This window comes from Hesperophylax consimilis, chromosome 4 (assembly GCF_061612785.1).
Source record: "Hesperophylax consimilis isolate HC1 chromosome 4, BYU_Hcon_1.0, whole genome shotgun sequence".
Lineage (NCBI taxonomy): Eukaryota > Metazoa > Arthropoda > Insecta > Trichoptera > Limnephilidae > Hesperophylax > Hesperophylax consimilis.
Genome location: NC_142839.1, coordinates 11,780,805 through 11,803,516, shown reverse-complemented (window position 1 = coordinate 11,803,516; position 22,712 = coordinate 11,780,805). Strand labels below are relative to the sequence as shown.

General features: G+C 36.6%; 1 protein-coding gene across 1 annotated transcript; it reads right to left on the bottom strand.

The window, feature by feature from the left end:
- Window positions 1-113: 113 nt before the first annotated feature.
- TfIIFbeta (transcription factor TFIIFbeta) lies at window positions 114-13,395 on the bottom strand. The gene is made up of 4 exons (XM_089631204.1): window positions 12,846-13,395; window positions 708-919; window positions 488-613; window positions 114-405 (listed from the first exon to the last, which is right to left on the bottom strand). The coding sequence occupies exons 1-4, from the start codon at window positions 13,141-13,143 to the stop codon at window positions 235-237; spliced, it is 807 nt and encodes a 268-aa protein (XP_089487330.1). The 5' UTR covers window positions 13,144-13,395; the 3' UTR covers window positions 114-234.
- Window positions 13,396-22,712: the final 9,317 nt, after the last annotated feature.

Sequence of the window (22,712 nt, the reverse complement as noted above, 5' to 3'; positions counted from 1 at the left end):
AGAGAATATAAAACACTTACAATAAAGTATTTCAAAACTGTGAAAATTTTCATTATCATAACTGATACAATATAGGGCAGGTACTGAACTAAAGAAAAACGAAACAGAGAGAATATGCATAATAAATACAGTTTTATTAATAATTTCATGAATAAAGAAGATAAATCTGTATAAAATATCAATTTATATAAAAATTATATCCCTAGGGTTTTCTGGAAATCACAACATATAATCTTAGTCACTATCAGAATCCTGTTTGTCAGCCTTAACTTCCTCAGCAGCATCTTGCTTGTAATGGCGATACTCGGGCTTCAGTTCCCACATGTTCTTATGAGGATTCTTTAAATTGTAGTTGCAAACTTCTTTCAAAATTTCTTTCAAATACACAATTGGCTGCCGTGTAATCTAGAACACACAAAAATTTTGTTCAATTACACCAAAAATTACAAACATACCATAGCAAATTAAATAAATATATACTATCCACCTTTTGAAGATCCTTTATATTGTAATACTGATGCTTTTCAAAAGCAGCGAAAAGCATATTGAGAACAGCTTCCTTGTCATCTCGTGCCTTTTTACCTTCAGCTTTCTTGCGCTCCTGGTACTCAATCTAAAATGTAAAAATGGTTTTGGGTGTATTACAACCTTAGGAATGGGTATTAAAACCACAAACTTCAAATACGTTATGTTTATGGTTTTCTTACGTTATGTTTATGGTCTGAGACTGGTTTGAAGTTATGGACAATTCTGTCAAGTTGTTGAACTTGTCTTATCGGGACGGAAGCCTTTCGAATAGATTCAGCCTTCAACTTCATGTAACACGTGTCAGCATACGGTCTGCATTCTAGTTTCTGTACGATACGGCCCTCCATGAAAAGCTTTTCGGATTCCGGTACAACAGCGTCCACATTGGAAGCTGTAAACAAAAATATTACAATTGTAATTTTCCACATAATCTTTTCAATTTTCTTGTGGTCTACGAATATATCTTTGTAGTGAACTGGTCTGGAGCAAGGTTCCAAGAATATACAAGGTTCGCTTTTCACTTATCGAAAAAAAAAACGCATCGGGTTCATGACGTAGCTCAACCAAATACCCTATAATATTAACACATTTCTGGTGGGTATATTTTGCACTGGCGAAAATAGAGAACTCGCGCGCATTTCTTTAATTTTTTTTAAAACGCTATATCTTTGAAAATACTTTAATAAAAATTTCTACGTAGTAACTCAGGATACCCAAAATATAAAAGTACTAAATGAAATTGAATACTGTTTTGAAATGCAACTCAAAACCTTGTAATATGTTTATTATGGTCCGCCTATCGGTATTTGCCCATACCTGCTTTCTTTAAATATGCCCGACATCTCTCGCTCGCTTGCACATAGGAGTTGAGTGGGGCGGAACAAAGATAGATATTCGAATCGGGTTTCACGGTCATACATTTCATTCCAGGAATTGAATTATTTCAATAGCAAATAACATACTATCCGTTGTTGAAATACCGATGTAAACGAAATGCATGAAGATAAGTATAAAAAGAAGACTTGCATTACCATTCGATAATTATCTACATATAGTTGGGATATTATTCCGTGTAATAATTCCGTCTTTTCTGCCATTGAAATGAGGCCGGCGCAAAAGGTAGAACTACCCTTCCCACCGTTAAGCATCAATCGACCGAACGGGTAGAACTACCTTTCCCGCCTGAAGTGTGTCAATAATACCGCCAACTTCTGACATTTCCCATACATTCTGATAGGAACCTTTTTTATTTTGCTGATGCTTGTACTCAGAAGAAAACTTTTACAGGGTGTCCGGGGGTAAAGTGCACTAACTTCAGGGAGTGATTCTACATAATTTTAGAAGTAGAAAAATAAATAACGTTTTTTGAAATTTCGACACACTTTATGGTAGTTTTTAGGTAAAAAAAAGGTGAATTTTTTTTGGGAACATAAATATTATTCTATGGAAAAATATTTTACTATGGGAAAAAGTTGGAAGTTCGAAAAGTTATTTATCTTTTTACTTCTACTATCGTGTAGAATCACCTCCCGAAGTTAGTGCGCTTTACCCCCAGACACCCTGTATATTACTAACTCCTTGTGTATAATCATGTCACTGCCCCACCATAACACACTCCAGAAATATAAAATATCTCGGCGTTGAAATCAATGAAAATCTTCCCTCTTAAAAGTAACCCCAACGCAACCTACAGACAACAAACATAAATACTTTTTGCTTAATTTATTTTATATTTTGTGGGAACCAACAAATTAGAAGATGAGGAAATCATGATAAATACAACTACAGTCCGCCTCGGAACAGGAATACCTAGTGAGGAGGACTGAGAACAAACTACATCACTTTATATCTTTTTTTTTCTTAATATTGTATCTTTTTTACTTTACTTCATATTGCCGTTAAATAAAAATAAAAAAATTGTGAAAAGTATTAAAATTTAATGTTACAAAGTGAAATTTTAAGGTAAAAGGTTACAGAGTGAAGTTAAGTGAAAAGTTGGACATGTATATCATTGTGTAAAATTAAAAATTTTAATGTTAAGTTAGAAAGAGATTATTTTTGAAGCAAAGTTTAAAGTGAAAAGTTATTAAGTTGAGTTTTAAAATAAAGGTTACAGAGTGAAGTTAAGTGAAAATTATATTATTGTGTAAAGTTATAGAATGAACAATTTTAATGTGTAGTTACTACACTAGCGCCTCCTAGCGGCTTGAGTTGTGTGCCTTGGTTTTCTTTCATACAGTTTACTGGATTTTATGTGAAATATATTCTTTATTTTACGTTAATAAATTATAAAATTTAAAAAAAAAAATGTAACCTACATACAATCTTACTGCTGTTAATTTTCATACCTAAAAAAATATTAAAGCGGCTATTAACTCTGTCTTTGATAGTTTAGAAAAAATAAAATATTTCATAAATAAATATATCAATTACGAATACTCTTTGACAGTGCAAACGTCAACAATTCTTCTCCAGTCTAAATAATAAAAATAAACAATCTTACAGTATATCTGAACACTAAAACGTCACATAATATTAACAAAAAGTGCTAACTTTAGTAAAATAAAGTGTTAATATCTCAGTTTTTAGTGTCCCAGTGTCAACAAAGCAAAAAACAAAATCACCCATACAAACTACCTAACTGTGTCAGTAAACAACATATAAAACATGAATTGTTTCAATTGTAATGGGGATGTTGCCAAGCCAGGAGTGGGAGTCACGTGTGATGGATGCAATCGAAATGTTTGCATTATATTTTCGGGCTTATCCGCAACGGAAACCAGATGCCTAGAGCTCAAAAACCGCAGAATGAAATTCTTGTGTCCCGAATGTGAGAGTGGCCTTCAACAAATACCTGTACTACACAAACTAATTCGGGACCTCCAAGAAGTCAACGCCTGCAAAAAACAGCAACAAATGCGATGCACAGAAGACATGATTAGTGAACTTAGCGATCGGCAATCCCGAGCAAAAAACATAATTATGTTTGATATCCCTAGTGTGACTTGCCAGATCCCGAACAACGCAAATCACGAGACACCGAAGAATGCTGGAAAGTTATAGGAAGCATCACCAGCACAAGTCAAAATAACATAAAAGTGCTCCGGCTTGGAAAACCTTCAGCAGAAAAAAAATTCCCTCGCCCGATAAAAATAATCTTCCAAACACAGGGTGAAGCTTTAACCATTCTCAAAAATAAAAATAAACTAAAAAACCAAACTCAATCAAATCGGATCAAACTCCGATGCAACGGCAGCATTTAATTGATTTAAGTAATGAGCTGCATCAAAGAACAGAAAAAGGGGAGAAGGAATTGACAATCAAATACATCAAAGGATGCCCTAAAATTATAAAAATTCCAAAAAACATGTAAATAATTACATAGTCAATATCTCAATACTGTATACTAGTACTGGGCGTTGACGATAATTCCATCCAACGCCATCGTCGTTATCGTTGGCGATTTTCAACTGTTGAAAATAACGCCGACGTTGATGCAACTATAATTGATTATTTCTAGTGATTTATTAACTCAGGTCTGTTTTTAGTGCTAATTCTCCATACTCGATGAAACCTCATTCATCACATTTGTTATTATATTTTTTTAGATAATTTACTAATATCTACACATATTCAAATTATCATAAAGCATTAAACGTTATAAAAAATACGGTCAAAATATTTTGAATTTCGATGCTTATTCAGCTTAGTTATTTGTAAGAATATAATGTCCAGTTTTGAAAAATTAATAAGATTAGACACATGTCTATATTTTCGAATCCATATTCAAAAACACCAGTTGTCGCACTTTTCCAGCCTTAAAAATGCACCTGCGGTCGGACATAATTTGTCCAGTCTTGGAAAAAATTCGTTCACAAGGAACGGATTTTGCTACAATACCGCATTGTTCTATGAAGATTTTTTCAAATTCGGAAAATATACTCCTTGTTCCTTCCACCATTTCAGGGGACAACTCTTTCTATCAAGAAGATCCATTTCGAGATACATGTCCAGTTCTTTGCGGAATTTGTTATTTGGATTATTCACTGGCTTAATTTTTTCGACTACTGAATTTAATGCATTCCAAAATGATAAGGGTTCGTCTGAAGATTCTGTTTGATTTTCAGAAATATCTTGCGAATAGTCTTGTTCTTCCAAGGGAGTCGGTACCCCCCTTAACAAAAGTTTGTTAACTATATTTTTAAACACATTAACAGTGTTGGGATTAGAGTAATAAATCACCATCTGTTCAACTGTTTAATATTTATCATCAGTCCAAAGTTCAATTCAACTACGAAACAAACACTAATAATTATTATTCAATTACAAATTAGTTTAGTCATCAAATTTATATCAAACACTTATGTATTTTTACATAAATCACTAAGTAAAACAATTAACAAAAACAGATTGAATAGACGCGCGACAAGCCAGTACAATCAAACTAAACGTATAGGAGATCGACACGATACTAACAAAAAAACAAACAAAAAATAGATCAAAATCGTATTAGGGAATCCCTATTACCGGGTGGTTCCCCGGATCATTGATGTATTATTATTATCTCTATGCCCCACACACGTAATAATAATCCGACAATAAAGTTGAAACTGTTGGAAGTTGGAAGACGTTGGTTTCGGTGTTGAAAACATTACCCTGTTGAAATATTAAAGATGTTGAAGATATATTTTGCTTGTCGTTGATAAATTTTATTGTCCCTTGGCGCTGCGTATCGGCCGTATTGGATGGGTAAATAAAAACAAACGTGCAGTAGGTACGTACATTACCAAAAGACCATTTCAAATTAGGCATAATATCGTTCACGAAGTGTAATCTCTTGACCCTTTTGATTTAACAAGCCAACACTGTTGAAAACAATAGGTACATAACGTAGCTATGCGGCCGACGTTGGTTATTTTTTGCTAGTCGTTGATAAATTTGATTGTCCATTGGCGCTGTGTATCGGCCGTATTGGATGGGAAAATCAAAAAAAACGTGCAGTAGGTACATACATTACAAAAAGACCATTTCAAATTAGGCATAATATCATTCACGAAGTGTAATCTCTTGACCCTTTTGATTTAACAAGCCAAACTGTTGAAAACAATAGGTACAAAACGTAGCTAGGCGGCCGACGTTGGTTATTTTTTGCTTGTCGTTGATAAATTTGGTTGTCCCTTGGCGCTGTGTATCGGCCGTATTGGATGGAAAAATAAAAGAAAAACTTCTAGCAGGAGTTACATAACCAAAAGACCATTTGAAATATCGAGTAATGTTGTTCACGAAGTGCAAACTCTTAAACCTTTTATTTATCAGGCAGTTGAATCGTTGACTGCGTTGAATAATATTCGCAAGTAGGTATTATATTTCAACTATTGGCGCTAATTATTTTCAACAGCGTTGGACGTTGAAACAATATAACTATTGTTTCAAACGGCTAGTTATATTTTGATACAGTAATACTGTATACGAACCTATACTCTCTCACACGGAAATTTGATCTTGTTCTTGCACAAATAAACCTTATAAAACCAACAGTACTAATAGTGACAGAAACGTGGCTAAAGGCAGAAATACCAGATACGTTAGTGGATCTTCCGGATTACACACTCTTCCGCAAAGACCGTCGAATTGAAAAACGAGGAGCTGGTGTAGCAATATATGTAAAGAAAAGGACCATAGGCCCGACAATCTCAGCCCAGGTGAACAAAGCCCTGGAAAACAGTTCTAGTAATTACCCTCAAATTGACGCATTATTAATTGACATGCAAATAGACCATCTCAAAACTATCCTAGCTGGTGTCTACTGCCCACCAAATGCATTGTACGAAAACCACCAAAAACTATTAAATTATTTAAAACTATTACCAATTAAAAAGAATAGCTGACGTGTCAAACGTAATAATCCTTGGAGACTTCAATTATTCCAAATTGGTATGGCCCATTACAGAAGTGCGTAATTCAAACAGCCCCGAGGCCTTATTTGAGGATATGTACTTGAATAGTAACTATTGGCAATTGGTAGATAAACCTACAAGATACAGGGACAACAATACCCCATCTCTATTGGACTTAGTCCTGTGCAATGATGAACATCTCATTACTGATATAAAATATCTAGCACCTATAGGCAAAAGTGACCATATATGTTTGTTGTCAACTCTACAAGTAAGTACCAGCCATAACAACGGATCCTCCGGCCCGAGATGCAAGAAGCCGAGACCCAACTATCACATAGCAGATTATGATAAAATAAATGAAACCTTAAGCACTCATGATATAATGTGGTCCCTCGTGGAAACCACTACAACTGAAGAAAAGTGGGACTTTTTTACAAACATGTTTGAAGAGAAGATTGTGTCAAAAATACCACTATTCAAAGGCAATAAAAACCACAATAAGAACAAACCTTGGATCGACAAACACATACTAGCATTGATTAAAGAGAAAAAGAAAGCCTGGGATGGTTATAGATTATCCAGAAAACACGTGGGGAATGTAAATGAAATTGAAAATGAGTATTACAGAGAATATAAACTGAAAAATAACTACCTTTTGTCGCAAATAAGAAATACCAGAAAAAACTTTGAGCAAAAATTGATTGACAGCGGACAGAAACCATTTTACAGTTACATAAGGAAACAGATTGCCTCGAAAGTGTCTACTCCAACCATACTATATAACTTTTCTAACGAAACAGTTACCAGCGAGATAGACATAGCGAACATCCTTGCAACACAATTTGAAAAAACCTATGTCAATGAACCAGACACCAGTATACCAACTATTAGTCAAGATGTGTATGTAGATAGTTCACTATGCCAAATAGAAATCACTCCATCAGCAGTTGAGAATATTTTGAAGGGGTTGCGAGAAGATAGCGCTACTGGCCCTGATAATATTCCTGCTATTGTTCTCAAAAAGTGTGCAGCAACTCTCAGTCATCCCATAGCTCTGGTTATGCAACAATCCTTTTTAGATGGGAAACTCCCTAAAGATTGGAAGAGAGCTATAATTACACCCATCTACAAAAAAGGTGATAAACTCAAACCAGTAAATTACAGACCTATAAGCTTGACTGTTATTATCTGCAAAACCATGGAAAGAATAATAGTGAACGAGATACGCTCATTCCTGATCAAACTTGAGATAATCTCAAACAAACAACATGGATTTGTGCCAAAAAGATCCACGATTACCAATCTCATTCTTAACATAGATTACTGGACAAACGAGTGGGACAAACGGATTTCCACTGACGTAGTTTATCTCGACTTCGAGAAAGCCTTCGATACTGTTCCAACCAATAGACTGTTGGCTAAACTTAAATTCCTAGGCATAAGAGGACGACTTCTCGAATGGATCGAATCCTTCCTCACTGAGAGAAAATTACAAGTTCGAATTGGCAACCAACTGTCTTCTGAGCGAAATGTGACCAGTGGTGTCCCTCAAGGATCAGTTCTCGGTCCAGTTCTGTTTATTTTGTACATCACGGACCTGCATACTATAATAAAATCAGACTCCAGCTGCTTTGCAGATGATACAAAATTCTTTGCCAACCCACACACTCATCACAATCAACTGCAAAATGATTTAAACGAAATATATCAATGGACAAATGATTGGCTTCTAAAACTCAATGTCGAAAAATGCACTGTCCTACATGTTGGAAAAACTAACCCTACACTTGCCTACAAACTTAATGGAACACCTCTAAAAGCAGTGACATTACAACAAGACTTAGGAGTTACCATATCACAGGACTTGAAATGGGAACCACAAATCGCTGGAATTGTGAAAAAAGCAAATTCACTAACATATCTAATCAGGAAAACCTTCCTTGACCTAACACCGGACATGATGTTAAAAATATATAAAACATATGTGCGACCTCTCCTGGAATATGCTTTCTAAATATGGAGTCCTTACTTCGCAAAGGATATAAATCTGTTAGAGAGAGTACAGAGACGTTTCACAAAAATACCAAGAGCTCTGAAAGATCTACGATACGAAGACAGACTCAAGGAACTAAGATTACCAACCTTACAAGAAAGAAGAGAAAGGGGTGACTTGATCGAGACTTTCAAAATTTTATCTGGACATTACAGTTGCCCTGGCATCCAAGAAATCTTCACTACTAATAAAAATATAAATCTCTGTGGACACCCAAAAAAAATTACCAAAACGCCTTTTGCATCTAATCCTAGAAAACACTTCCTTGCAAATAGAGTAGTGGATGCTTGGAACAAACTCCCTCAACATGTCATCGATGCAACAAATATAAATATATTCAAAGCTCTTTTGGATTCACATTTGGAGAGAAGAAAGGACTTAGTTCAAACATAAAACAACTCAATTACTGTCAAACTTGTTGTGAAATCAGATATGAGCGCATCAGCAGAATGCTGCCTGGTCATTGCATAATAATAATAATTAATATCATTAATTCTATTTATGTAATAGGGCTAATTAATATTATAGGGTATTTATTATTAGTTCAATTCTCACAATTATAACTAACCTTTCAACGTTTTTTGGCATTCTGAAAACGACTTGGAGCATGTATTTTTATTTTATTTTATTACATCCGTAAACTGCCCACTTAGAGTCAACTTTTTTGGACATTTAAATATGTATTTTTTTTTACCAAAATATAAATTAGGAAGAGAAATACCCGGGAAATTTGCCACGGACCAAAAGACCACCAACTGCGTGAGCATCAGTCTGGAGTCATCTCTCACAACTACACTGACTCAATAAACGCTGTGGCCTCAAAACCTCTTTCATTCGTCTCCTCACCAATTTCCCCAAAAATTCAATTTGCCGCCATTGAAAGGAATGTCAGTCATTATGTTACACTAGCGCCTTTAGCGACTAGAGTTGTTGATATTGCCAATATTTCACTGGAGTTGGACGTATTATTAATATTATAGGGTATTTGGCTCGACGTCCGGAAGGTTGGTACCTGAAATAGGTTGCCACTGCGGTTCCAGTTACTGAGACAGATGTGGAACCAGTTCTTTAACAATTTACATTTAGAACCGGTTCTACAGAAAAAATAAATAAAACCATGGAGGGTGACTAAAGTAATTCTAAGATAATTAAACAGGATCCCGAAAATTTCAAAATAATTTGTCGTTTTTTAGAATTTTTCTTATATTTTTCATTTTTTTCAGAATATCCTCGGAGATATAATATCTACGGTTCCAGTGCTAGCAAAGGAATCGATTCTATGTAACTGGGACAGGAATCAGGACCATCTCTACACGAAACAAAAGCTCACTTGACAGTCAGACATTGTCTGTAATCCATATTACTATGTATATCGAGCCAGAATAACACCCTGGTCATTTTTGATTACTTCCTCTACGAATGTGCCGAATATTATTATTCAATTATTCTCAGCACTTTCCATGTCGTATCCTGGCTATGATACGTTGTTAAATGAGACTTTCAATGTGAAAAAAAAATTTCAGACAAGTATTCTTATATTCAGCAATGTAAAAGGTGCTAATAACCTCGAATTGCATCATCAATGTGGAAGAAAGACAAACTGAGATATGTCTTGGCACATTTGCGCTTAAAGCAAAATATGGCAAAAATCATACTGTTAACAATTTACTAGTAAAATATATAATACATACATAATATATGTAATAACCAAAACTATTCTATGCTACATGCAAAGACTCTTAAAAAAAACAACACTTGATTTCAACTTAAATATCTAATGGAGACAACTATTTAAGTTGAGGTTTTTTTTTTTTTTAATATTAACTCCACACAGGAGGCCCTGAAGAAAATAATTTCCCTCAGGGCCTATGTCATCTTTGGGGATGCTGTGTGGAGGGTCTTTTTGCGGAGAGGAAGGAGTGAACATGGGTCTTGAAGAGTCCCATGTTGTAGGAGGGAGGAAACACAGAGGACGGCAGTTCGTTCCACAGCCGAGCTGTTGAACCTAAGAACGAATCGTAAAAGCGACCCGTTCTCATGTGACAAATGTCAACCGTGTACAAATGTTGGGCGCGCGTTTGGCGTGTATCCCGACTACACACCGGTGCCGAAGGGATCAATGACGCTAGTTCCTCAGAGCATCTTCCATTGTAATACCGATAGAACAAGGACAGCATACCTACCTGACGCCTGTGCTCTAAAGATTGTTTGTTAAGATTGGGGAATCTATCAAACGGACCGCCCGTTTCTGCACAGAGTCAAGAGTTTTTTTCAGGTATTTTGGGGCTCCGGACCAGAGATGGCTGCCAAATTCGACAGTAGGGCGCACTTGTGATTTGTACAGGGTCAGCAGTTGTATACTATTAAAGTATCTGCGGGCCCTGTACAGTACGCCCAGCTTCTGAGAGGCCAACTTTACTCTGGCTTCGATGGAGCCCCCGTACCTGAGCTGGTCACTTATAGTTACACCAAGCATATCAATGGAAGGCCTGTTCGGAAGATTGCTTCTGTTGAAGGAGACTAGATTATCATTTGGATCCCTTTTAGACGTAATCAGACAGGATTGGGTCTTTGAAACATTAAATTCGACGAGATTATTTTTACCCCAGGAGGAAATACTCTCGAGATAACCGTCCATTCTCTGCTTCAAAGCCCTCCGAGCTGTTGGAGTTTGTGTGCCCTTTGGGGGCTTGTCAAACAAAAAGCTATCTTGAACTGTACTGTCATCCGCGTAACGATGAATCGGTGCACATGTTAAAAGGTCATTGATGTGCAACAAAAACAAAGTCGGAGACAGAACCGATCCCTGTGGGACGCTAGCATTTATAGAGTGCGAGGAAGAGGTGAAACCGTCAGCAACCGCCTGAATCGACCTATCCCTTAAAAAGTCAGCAATCCACGTACACAGGGATGCGGGAAGTCCGTAAGAAGGCAATTTGTTGACAAGTCCTTGGTGCCAGACCCGGTCAAAGGCCTTGGATATGTCTAGTGCGACCGTTTGGGTCTCACCGTGATGTTCCAGGCACTGCCCCCAAACATGCTTCACATACGCGAGAAGATCACCGCACGAGCGGTTTCGCCGGAATCCGTATTGACGGTCGTTGATAATTTTGTTCTTCTCGAGGTATGTGAGCATTTTGTTGTTGATCACACGTTCCATCACTTTGGACAGAACTGATGTGATCGCTATGGGGCGGTAGTTGGCCGGGTTGGAGCCGTCACCTTTCTTGGGAATAGGGTGAATGACCGCTTTTTTCCAACCAGAGGGCACAGTGCCACACTTCAGGGACATTTTGAAGAGCTTTGTCAAAACTGGAACTATTTCCGCAGCACACCTCTGCAATACCAGGGCAGGTATTCCATCAGGTCCACTAGCTTTGTTAACATCGAGCCCCCGTATAACGTAGAGTCCATCCCGATGCCGGATCCTCAGCTTTTTCATATAGAAGCTGCAGTGAGGAACCGACGGCGGAACAGCACCTCCGTCATCGAGGGTCGAGTTTTCCGCAAACATTTTCCCTAATAGGTTAGCCTTTTCGGTGGCGGTGTTTGCTAGTGAGCCGTCAGGTCTGGTAAGAGGTGGCAAACTGGGTTTGCAAAAATTCCGACCTAATGAGCCCGCAAGTGACCAGAATGCTCTGCTGCCATGCGGGCAGGCAGCCAGCTTTTTGCTGATCTGCAGTTCGTGTTCGAATTTTGACCTATTAATGATTCTCTTGCATTCCTTTGCCGATTTGTTGTATGCTGATCTGCTTTCGGGCATTAGAGATGTGTTGTAGGCTAGGTAAGCCGCGTTTTTTCGTCGAACTGCTTCGGAGCATTGACGACTGAACCACGGCTTTGAGCCCACACCAATTTCTTTAGTAGTCGATTGTATGAAGCCATCCATCGCCGATTTGATGACTTCACCAATCTCCTGGGCACATCTTGAAGGGTCCGAAGTCCGAAAACAAACAGCTGACCACGGAAAAGCGTTGAAATGTGCCCGCATACCGAACCAATCTGCTGACCTATAGTGCCACACTTTTCTCCTCAGCCTCTCAAATAAATAAATACGTAAGTAAATATGCACAAAATAGGTTTTTCGGGTGACAGTTTGGGTTATTTTAATAAGTTAAGCATATTTCCTAACCTTCAAACTGGAACTTTAATACTTCTTTTACCATCTACCGCAACATAAATAGTTATTTCTTTTAGTAATTAAGATGAAACCAAATGCTATTGAATTGTTATTGCTAAAAATATTTATAATTTTTTTGCTTATCAAGTGTGCAGCGGAATTCGACAAGTTTATCAAAGAGTCTGTTATAATGTTCACACAAAAACAAGCATGTCAAAACAAAACATTATCGAATAAAACAAACCTGCAACATGTGAAAAAACACCAAGAGTTTGCCGAGTCACAGTTGATACGTCCAATCTATGGTCCTTGGGGATATTTTCTTCCCCTGGTTCTTTTAAACATAAAACAGCTTCTGACAAAGTCAATGCAACTTGGGCTTTTTGTCCTGCGTTCTTGGAAATCTTTAATTTCCCCACTTCTATGTTACCTGGGGCCTTCTCCCACTTATTGGCGATATATTTGGGAACTTTAACGAGCCAAACGCCTCGACCGGCGTTTGAAAGATCTAACTCCCTGTCAATATGGGGAGTAGTAGTCATGTTTCCTTTGTTGGTAAATAAAATGATAAATTTAACTATTCAGTCGCCTCAGCAAATCGGTGGATTTTGAGAATTTTGTGATATGCTGTAACTCTTGTTTACTTTTCTTAATATAAAGTAAACTCCTAAAATATATTACTACAAAATGTCAGAATACATGAGCGGCAAAAGGTTATCGCATAAAAAAGTATCCAGCATTTTTAAAAATCTGTCAAAGTTTCACAGTATTTTCACAGACAAGATAAACATAGATTGTGAAGACGACTGACAAGTAGGTCATAGAAAAATTATTTCATAAGAATGGTAATGCGTGGCGATTAGCGATGGGCACAATCGTTGAATCCGTTGAATCATCGATTTCTCGATCTTTTTGACCATCGAAATATTTCGATTCGTTGTCACGGACAAATCGATTCTGACAAAACTCATCCAAATTTTGCGTATTTGGCTAAACCTCGAGCAACGCCACGTCACGTCAGCTATTAAATATTATTTTTGGTATACCTTATCTTTGGTATATATGTATCTCCACGCTCTTATGTAGGTTTGTAAACACCCCCACATTGAATAGATCACTATTACATACTTTAACCGATGTTGAATTTGGCAGCCACCTCTGGTTTAGAGCTCCAAAATAATCAAACAAAATCCTTGATAGATTCCCCTGTCTTAAGGAATACAATTGCGCGGCCTTTTTCAATTTAAGCCATAGCAACGAGTGGCGGTGTACAGCTAGTATTTAAAATATTTTTTTGCGAGCCGTCCGCCGTGCGAAGCTTACGTCGGCAATTTCATAAACCACGCGGTTTAACCGCCCTGTCTGAGAGTTCACCTCAAACCGCCCGGTTTCAGAACCATGTGTGAATTAGCTCTAAGGGCCCGTTCCCACTTCCGTTTTCAAATCGGAGGCGGGTACCGTTTTAAAAACGGATGCCCTAGTGGCTGTAGTGGATGTATGGAGCTGTTCACACTTGTCCGACACGATTTGAAAACGGATCCGACATTTTTTGTCGGATGGCTCGCCTACGCAGCGCGTCCGTTTTCAAATCGTGTCGGAACACGCTCGCTCATAGTGTTGTATGGAGCTGTTCACACTTGTCGTCCAGTCGTTCCGGCAGAGTCCCCGCCAAACCCCGACCCCTCCCCGCCCGCTCCCTGTCGCAAGGAAGCAGGCACGCTGCGTGCTTGTATTTGGTTATTTTGTTAAGTAAATAAATCAAAACTACAATAATGGATAAGGAAATAAATCCCGAAAATTTAATACCACTGGTCGAAGAAAGAGTATGGTAATATGTTATCTTTAACCAAATAAAAACAAAACACTTGGTGTACACAACTTTTGTACATCAAAATTTTTATTTTTATTTTTTTAAGTTTACTTTTTTTTAATTTTAAAGCTTTAATGAGATGCACGGAAGAGCTTATTATTTTAATAAACACATAATAAAAAATATTTGAGTTGTAATTGTTTTCTTACTTTAAAATATCGATAGCCTTTCTTCAGGACAAATGCACTTTCTCAATTTTGTATTTTGATATGTTAAGTTCTCTGAAACTCATTCCAGTAGATGGTTAAAGGAAGTGATAGACATTCTCTTAAGCCATTAAGCGCCCTTGAGGTGATTTTTCATGGTGAAAACGGCGCTATATAAATAATCCAATCATTATTATTCTAAAATAATTAAAGAACTTTAGTTCATCACTTCTCAACTCACCAATTAACACTTGGAAAATTCCTACAGAAAATCATTCGGCTATGATTGGGTGTAACCAAAATTTTCTTTTAACTTTTTTCCTTCTTTTTAATAAGTACAACATGACAACAAGAGCTTCATCGTCGTCCATTGCGCACCATTACTGAAGAATGAGCAAATAACATGTTTTTGTTGAATCGACAATTATTTTTTTTCGTAGAGTATGGTCCGTTTTTAAAACGGTAGTGTGAACAGGGCCATTGGCCATCCGTTTTGAAAACGGGACCCGCCTCCGATTTGAAAACGGAAGTGGGAACGGGCCCTAACTCGGAACTTCACCGGCTGCACTGCTCTACCTCGATTGATTCTCTCTGGATTTCTACTGTGGACTTGGCCTTTTGACTTTGCTGCACCCCTGGACCCCGCCTAATTTTTTTATAGAGCTTACAGGGAAGGAACAATGAATGAACCAGAAATGTTTATATACATACAAGCTTTACCCGGAGTTGCTCGGGGTTATGAACAGGGCCGTCGTAAGCCATGAAAAAAAAAATCAGCGCGTTCAAAACAAGAAGAAAATTACTGTCTGCATCTGATTTCGAAAATCTCTGGGCAAAACCCAGGCAAAGCCGAGACTTCAGCCAAGAACAAAGATTAAAATTTCACATGAATGAGTTTTGTATAAAAAAATAGTGTATCTTATTATATTAATTATCAGTAGGTGAATAGGCATCGCGTTTGGATCGCACCCAGGCGTCGTGAGTTAAATTCCTCGGCTGTCTAAGTCCTTCTTCATAACACACGAAACATTTTCGTTTACTGTGGTAGTTTCCGTTTATAGTAAGAAATTTTCAAATATCACAGGTTTTTCATAAACCGGAAATGTATACCTACCTATGTCTTCATTCAAAAAAGAAATTAATCTGAATTAAACCATTTTTTGGAGCTGATGACCTACATATGGCTTCATGTCCTAAGGTATGATGTATCACAAAATCATCTCTAAAACGATCCCTGGAATTTACTTGCGATCTCGACAATTACTACATTAATCGAGATTACCAGACAATAATAATCTCTTAGCTTCTCACTACCCACTGAAGTGATGTGACCTATTAATATATATGTAAATATATATGTAAATTTGTGCGTTTTGCAAAAATGGCAGTCAATTATGAGAGTATAATTGACTAATTTGCATAGCGTTGTTTTCGTGTAATATCACCTCAAGGACTGCTGACAACTTCTTACTAGCAAATAATAATGTTAAAACCACTCGAGTGATGGCGTTTTCTCATTTAAAAAAATCTTTCCTCCGAATATTAATACGGAACATATAAATAGATTACTCTGGTTTAAAGCCAACTTATTCACCTTATTGCATTGATTCCACGATAACACAACACAATGACAATTCAACACGCCTTTAAAAGTGATATAAGTCAGTAGAGCGATGAAAAAAACTTACCTATAAACCTTACCTACAACATCGTTTTTGTTTCATCAGTTTTCATGAGTTTATATCACTTTTTAAATGTGCGTTGAATTGTGATTTTGATGAGTTATCCAGTCACCCACTGGCACAGACCCGTAAAAAATAACGGGATATTATAATTCTAGATAAATGTTTATTATTTAATTTTGTAATTTAATTAATAAGCAGTTCTAATAAGAAGTTCTAATTTGGAAAATTAAAAGTTCATTGAACTTAAATAATGTTAAGCGCTACGTTAGAATTTTTCACATTATTTACTTACCGTCGCACCAACCACCAATTATTTACTCACTGTATCGTATTGGTACCCATACAGTCTGGACTTTCAAGTGAGAAGGGCCAAATTAATATTAAGCAAGCAGAATCCCAACTTTTTCACACAGTTGAAACATAAATATTCACTGTGGCGCTAAGCTTGCTAAAATAATAAGTAATGCAAAATAACACTACTTTTCACAAAAATAACGCGAAAATTCAGGTCTCCACTGATAGATTAGCTTAGGGAGGGTTAGGTTCAGACGAAGAGAACGCAGAGTAGATAATGTACAAAAAATGTATGATTATCAGAATTATTTGTATCCATCCCACAAGTTGACAGTATGTCTCAGAGGGCAGGGGTAAGTGCTTCAGGGGTAAGTGCTGCAGGGGTAAGTGCTGCAGGGGTAAGTGCTGCAGGGGTAAGTGCTGCAGGAGTAAGTGCTGCAGGGGTAAGTGCTACTCGCGGTTTGTTATAGATAATTCTTGTTTTCCCGTCCATAGTACCACAGTATCCAGTTGTATCTAATACTTTTTGGTGATACATCGTTTCATGATGTTATATTTAAAAAAAAAAACAACGGATATAATCTCAAAAAAAACTACTTTGAATATAAATTAACGTATTTTAATCGTGTCAATCAACTAAATATTGGTACGATTTGAGAACATATATTTATGTCTAAAATACTGCTAAAAAGATTTAGCAGTATTTTAGGAAAAACCTCATTCCATGTATAATTACTGAAAATTTTTAGTAAATATATTTCAAATTTTTTTTTCGGGATTTTATAGTGCTAGGCCCTGCAGGCTTCATTTTGATAGGATTTGCCCAATTCCCTGATAGTAGAGTTTTGCCCCTATGCATGTACAACTGAAATTATTAGAATGGTTGCAAAAATTTACTTATAACATACCCATTCATTTTGTTATCCATTTGTGATGATATATATATATTTGTCGTATAACTTCGTTTATTTTAAACAAACTGGAAATGAAAACCAAATTTGTACTAAGTAACAAACTCCCTTTAACTAAGAACTCTACTCAATCAGAATTCGAGAAACTAATGAACGCCCCGTCAATAGTTCCCTATAGCAATACCTCCCATAGGGTATGGACAAAATCGGCTTGAGATCTCTAAAATATCCATTTAGAATATATCATTGTATAGATACATTTTTTGTTCCTAGTCACTGAAAAGTTCATAAAAAGAATATCGGCGATCCAAAAAACCTTGACCGGAATATCGTCGCACATAAATTTGGGTTAGTAAATTTGACTTTTCAATTTTTTATATTTGATTATAACAGAAAAAGACACAGAAAAATACAAATATAATTAGGAATAACTAGCAATTGAAACATCTTTCAAATGTCTTACCGAGACACTATATAGGTTACAAACCAAATTACATACTTTGTTTCCATTTAAAAAGATAGATGCCAAAAATATGGGAATAATTAGTTGCAAGATGATTTTGTTGTTTCTGAATTTGAATTATCATATCAACAAATGTGACGCTTAAGAGGAAACCCGGGCGCTTAGAAATTTGAACAATAGGTATTTTAAAAATCACTTGCTATTTCACTCGCGCTATCGATGTGTAGGTACCCACCCAACTAAGAGTGTGTGCGTGCATGTTACGCTCGACTCCCGCCTCTCCCGCATCCCGCCTCCTCCGCCTCCCGCATCTCCCGTCTTCCGTCCTTCGTCATGTATCTGGTGTTTGTGGTTATCTTTCCAACTTATTTCTCCGTTACTGATTTTGTCTCGGTGTATAATCTGGGCGAAATGGATTTTGATAGGATTTTCACTATCATTTAAAGATTTTCTTCCGAAAGGTTTACACACGTAATTTATAAATATGTATTATATTTATAAAAAGTAGAGGAAATTCATTGTGTAACCAAGTGATTTAAAATATATTTTCGGGCGCTTAAATTGCTAACGCTGGCTAAACCTTGTGAGATACATCAGAATAATGTACTAGTAATTAATTGTATTGCTCTTACTTACTTGACCGGTCAGTGGCTGAGTGGGCATCGCGTTTGGGTCCCACCCGGGCGTCCCATTTTCGATTCCTCGGCTGGCTAAGTTCTCCATCACAACACAAGCAATACCTTCCGCTTAGTGTGGTGGTAGTAGGAGTTTTTCAAATGTTAGGTTATTCGTAACCAGGGAATGTTTGTCTTTCTTTTAAAAATTAAAAAAAATCTTACTACCCATATAGGTACACCTACTAAAATATGTAGGTGCGTACATTTGAACTGCCTCCGTGGTTGAAGGGTAAGGCTCTTGGCTACGAATCCGCAGGTCGCGGCGTGCGCAAGTAAATTTTATTAAATTAATTTATGTCGTTTTGCTAAATTAATCCATTAAAAATATTATAAAATACTTGTTTGGACAGATAGTCATCTTTTTTGTTTATCAAAACTTAATTAAACCATTCAAGTTGTTTGAGACAGGGAAAAGTATTAAAATAAAATATTTATTTTTTATTTTAGTAAAATTCCTGAAATCAACAGGTTTTAATTCCCTTGCGATGTTTATTTGGCCAAAATGACCAATTTTTACCACATAAACATCGCAAGTGACCAATTTTCGATATAATATTGCAATTTTTTGTTCACTATTTTGTTTTACGAATCTTATTATTATGTTTTTTTTAATAGAGCCAACGCCAATGCCATTCGTTGAAATTTTGAAAATGACATGAAAGCCATAACACCCTTGCCAATCACCACACTGCAAATCGGATGGTGTGGAGGAAACCTCCATTTGTTTCCACTCTACCTCCAGACATGTCGGGGTTCTGAAAATCGGATCATGAGTAAAAATTAACTAGTATTTAAATATCCATGTAACTCGAAAATAATAGAAAATGTCATGACTAAACGGCGCAACTTTTCCTACTGTGTTTTGTTATAACAGATTACCACACAAATGGCATCTTTTTAAAAATATATATTTAAAAAAAAATCTTTATTCATTGTAAGTTGAGGATTTTTTGACTTTCATGCTAGGTACATGTCCGTGTTACGACCAAATTCTGTATCGGGTTGCTACAGGGTTTTGTTATAATACTCGTCCAAATAAGTCGCGTCTCAACTTGAGCGCGCACATACAATAGTCAGGTGGCTTCTTGCTGCTAACTCATCTTGAGTCGCGTCGCGACTTGAGCGTGCCTTTAGACTGGTCTCCCGATCCGGCCCGCCACGCAACTGGCGGACCGATGCATATATCGCCAAGACCCGGACAAACCTCACCCCCATGAACCCGGGCACCCCTGCTCAAGTCGCCAAACGTAGCGAACCACTTGGGGTGACCTATGACAGAGGTTATCCAATAAATGGTTCCCGGGGCGGCGGTACCCATAACCACCTCCCAAATTGAAAATTATTATAGTACTTGACGTATACAAATTAAATTTGGTCCAATTTTAGTAAGATCGGCAAGTATGGTATACTCGAAATAAGTCACTAAACGAAAAAAAAACTAATAAAATATATCAATAACTCGGGAAAAGACAACACTAGTGCACCGACACAATTCGATATACTACTCTACATCACTTTGCTGTATATTTATTTGTCGAAATAGAAGTTAAATAAATAAAATAACAATATACATTATAGGTTATTGAAGAATTATAATATTATGCTAGTTACCCAAAAGTTATTTAAAAAAAAATTATCCATTTGAGTGTTTTGTATCCATATTGGCAATACGGAACGAAATCACCTCAGAGTTGGTCTGGCCGTAACGGATGTTTTTTTACAGATATTATTTTACGTAAACATATGAAATTAAAGTAAGAATATCGGAATACTTCACCAAACAAACACAAAAGTGACCAAACGGAAAAAATAATAAAAAAACATCGATTACTCGGGACAACACAACACTAGAATATCGAATATCGATTTATGACTACGTGACATCACTTCGCACAAATACATACTTATTTATCTAAACCCTGTCCCCCGACCCTTACCTCCCGAATACTGAGCGAAAGGGACACATGCAGCTCGGGCTACAAATACCTAAATGAAATCTTCAAAATCGAGGTTTTGTATTCCCCATTTTTCTCCTCCAAAAGTTAACCAATTTTCAATTTTTTTTTACCAACTACATAAGAAGAAACTATTCTATGTCGGACCGTTTTGCTTTTTTTCAAAATATATTGTCTAGTTTGTAGACTGAACGTCTTTTGACTGCGTTTAAATCAGGCAATTTTATTGATTTTTGGAAGGTCATAACTTCTATAAGAAGCAATTTATCAAAAAAAAACTTAACGTACCGACACGCAAGTCGCCGATATCTATTTTATGTTAAAAAAATATTTGCTCTAGGGTTAAAATCCAGAAAGATAAATGGGGACTACGTTTGTATGGAAAAATCAACGCCCGGTTACGTCTTAATAATAATAATAATATTTTTTTATTAATTTCTTACACAATTACAAATTAGGATTTAATACATATAAGAAATTAGGTTATATAAATTTTACAAAAGATGGTTTTAAGTATTTATACATAGAAAAAGAAATTTCAAGAAATGTGGAATTTCCAAAAAAAATTCAGGCAGTGGTGAAAGATCTCGTCAATGTGGAGAGACTCTTTCAAGAATCAGAAGAATTTATTTAATAAATAGGTCCCAGACGCCTCTCGGTAAGACAAGAGATCGTGGGCAGATACTCTTAATGATTTAACAGGAAACAATCATAGTGTGCACTGACTTTAGTAAGGCTTACGAAAAAGTCTCACATTAAATTCTCATGCATTAATTAAGAACCCTTGAAATAATCGGTATCGCCAACTCTACCGCCTACCGAGATACTGCAGCGCTACTGAAATATTCCTGGACGAGTGCACACTTTCAGAGCGCTTCTCCGCCACCATATGGGAAGCTTATTTGACTACTCCAATCAAATAATACAATCATCACTTCCATGGTTGCCTAGATGGAGTTCCCCTGATGGCCCGACAGGAGAAGGGAGATGTCCAAATATCAAATAATACAATCATCACTGCCATGGTTGCCTAGATGGAGTTCCCTTGATGGCCCTCTGGAGAAGGGAGATGTCCAAATATCAAATAATACAATCATCACTGCCATGGTTGCCTAGATGGAGTTCCCCTGATGGCCCTCTAGAGAAGGGAGATGTCCAAATATCAAATAATACAATCATCACTGCCATGGTTGCCTAGATGGAGTTCCCCTTATGGCCCGACAGGAGAAGGGAGATGTCCAAATATCAAATAATACAATCATCACTGCCATGGTTGCCTAGATGGAGTTCCCCTGATGGCCCGACTGGAGAAGGGAGATGTCCAAATATCAAATAATACAATCATCACTGCCATGGTTGCCTAGATGGAGTTCCCCTGATGGCCCGACAGGAGAAGGGAGATGTCCAAATATCAAATAATACAATCATCACTGCCATGGTTGTCTAGATGGAGTTCCCCTGATGGCCCGACAGGAGAAGGGAGATGTCCAAATATCCTCCATAAACGGCTGCCAACACACATTTTTGTGTTTATCTTTTCTTAATTTTTCACTTAAATTCCACATTTTTGTGCCTTTCGTATTATTATATTTTTTATTCTAATTGTATATATTATTTCAAAATTTGGTATGTATTGCATTGTACTACCTCTGGAATAAAAATAATGTACACAAAAGAAGAATATATAATATATATCAGTTAAAGTCACTCCACATTTTTCAAATCTGTTTGAAATCTTCACCGGCACTCCACAGGGACCAGTATTGTTTTCCTTGTTTATCAACGATGTAACTTCTGTTTTTGATGGAGTTATGATTCTTTTATTTTCTGATGATCTTAAAATTTACAATTACTAATCTCAATTACTATTATTACTACGTATATTACGCAGCAGAAATGAACTGTTCCTCAATATTGAAAAATACTAAATCCCATTATGCATCAATATAGCATCTACAACATTTTGAGTTGAGCAAATTAAGAACCTTGGTATTAATTTTGAGAGTAAATTAACTTTCATTCCTCATATAATTGGAATAACAAACAAGCCCACGAAATATTTGTGGTTTATTTCACCGTATCTTTGGCTTACTTCAGACTGGAACACCCT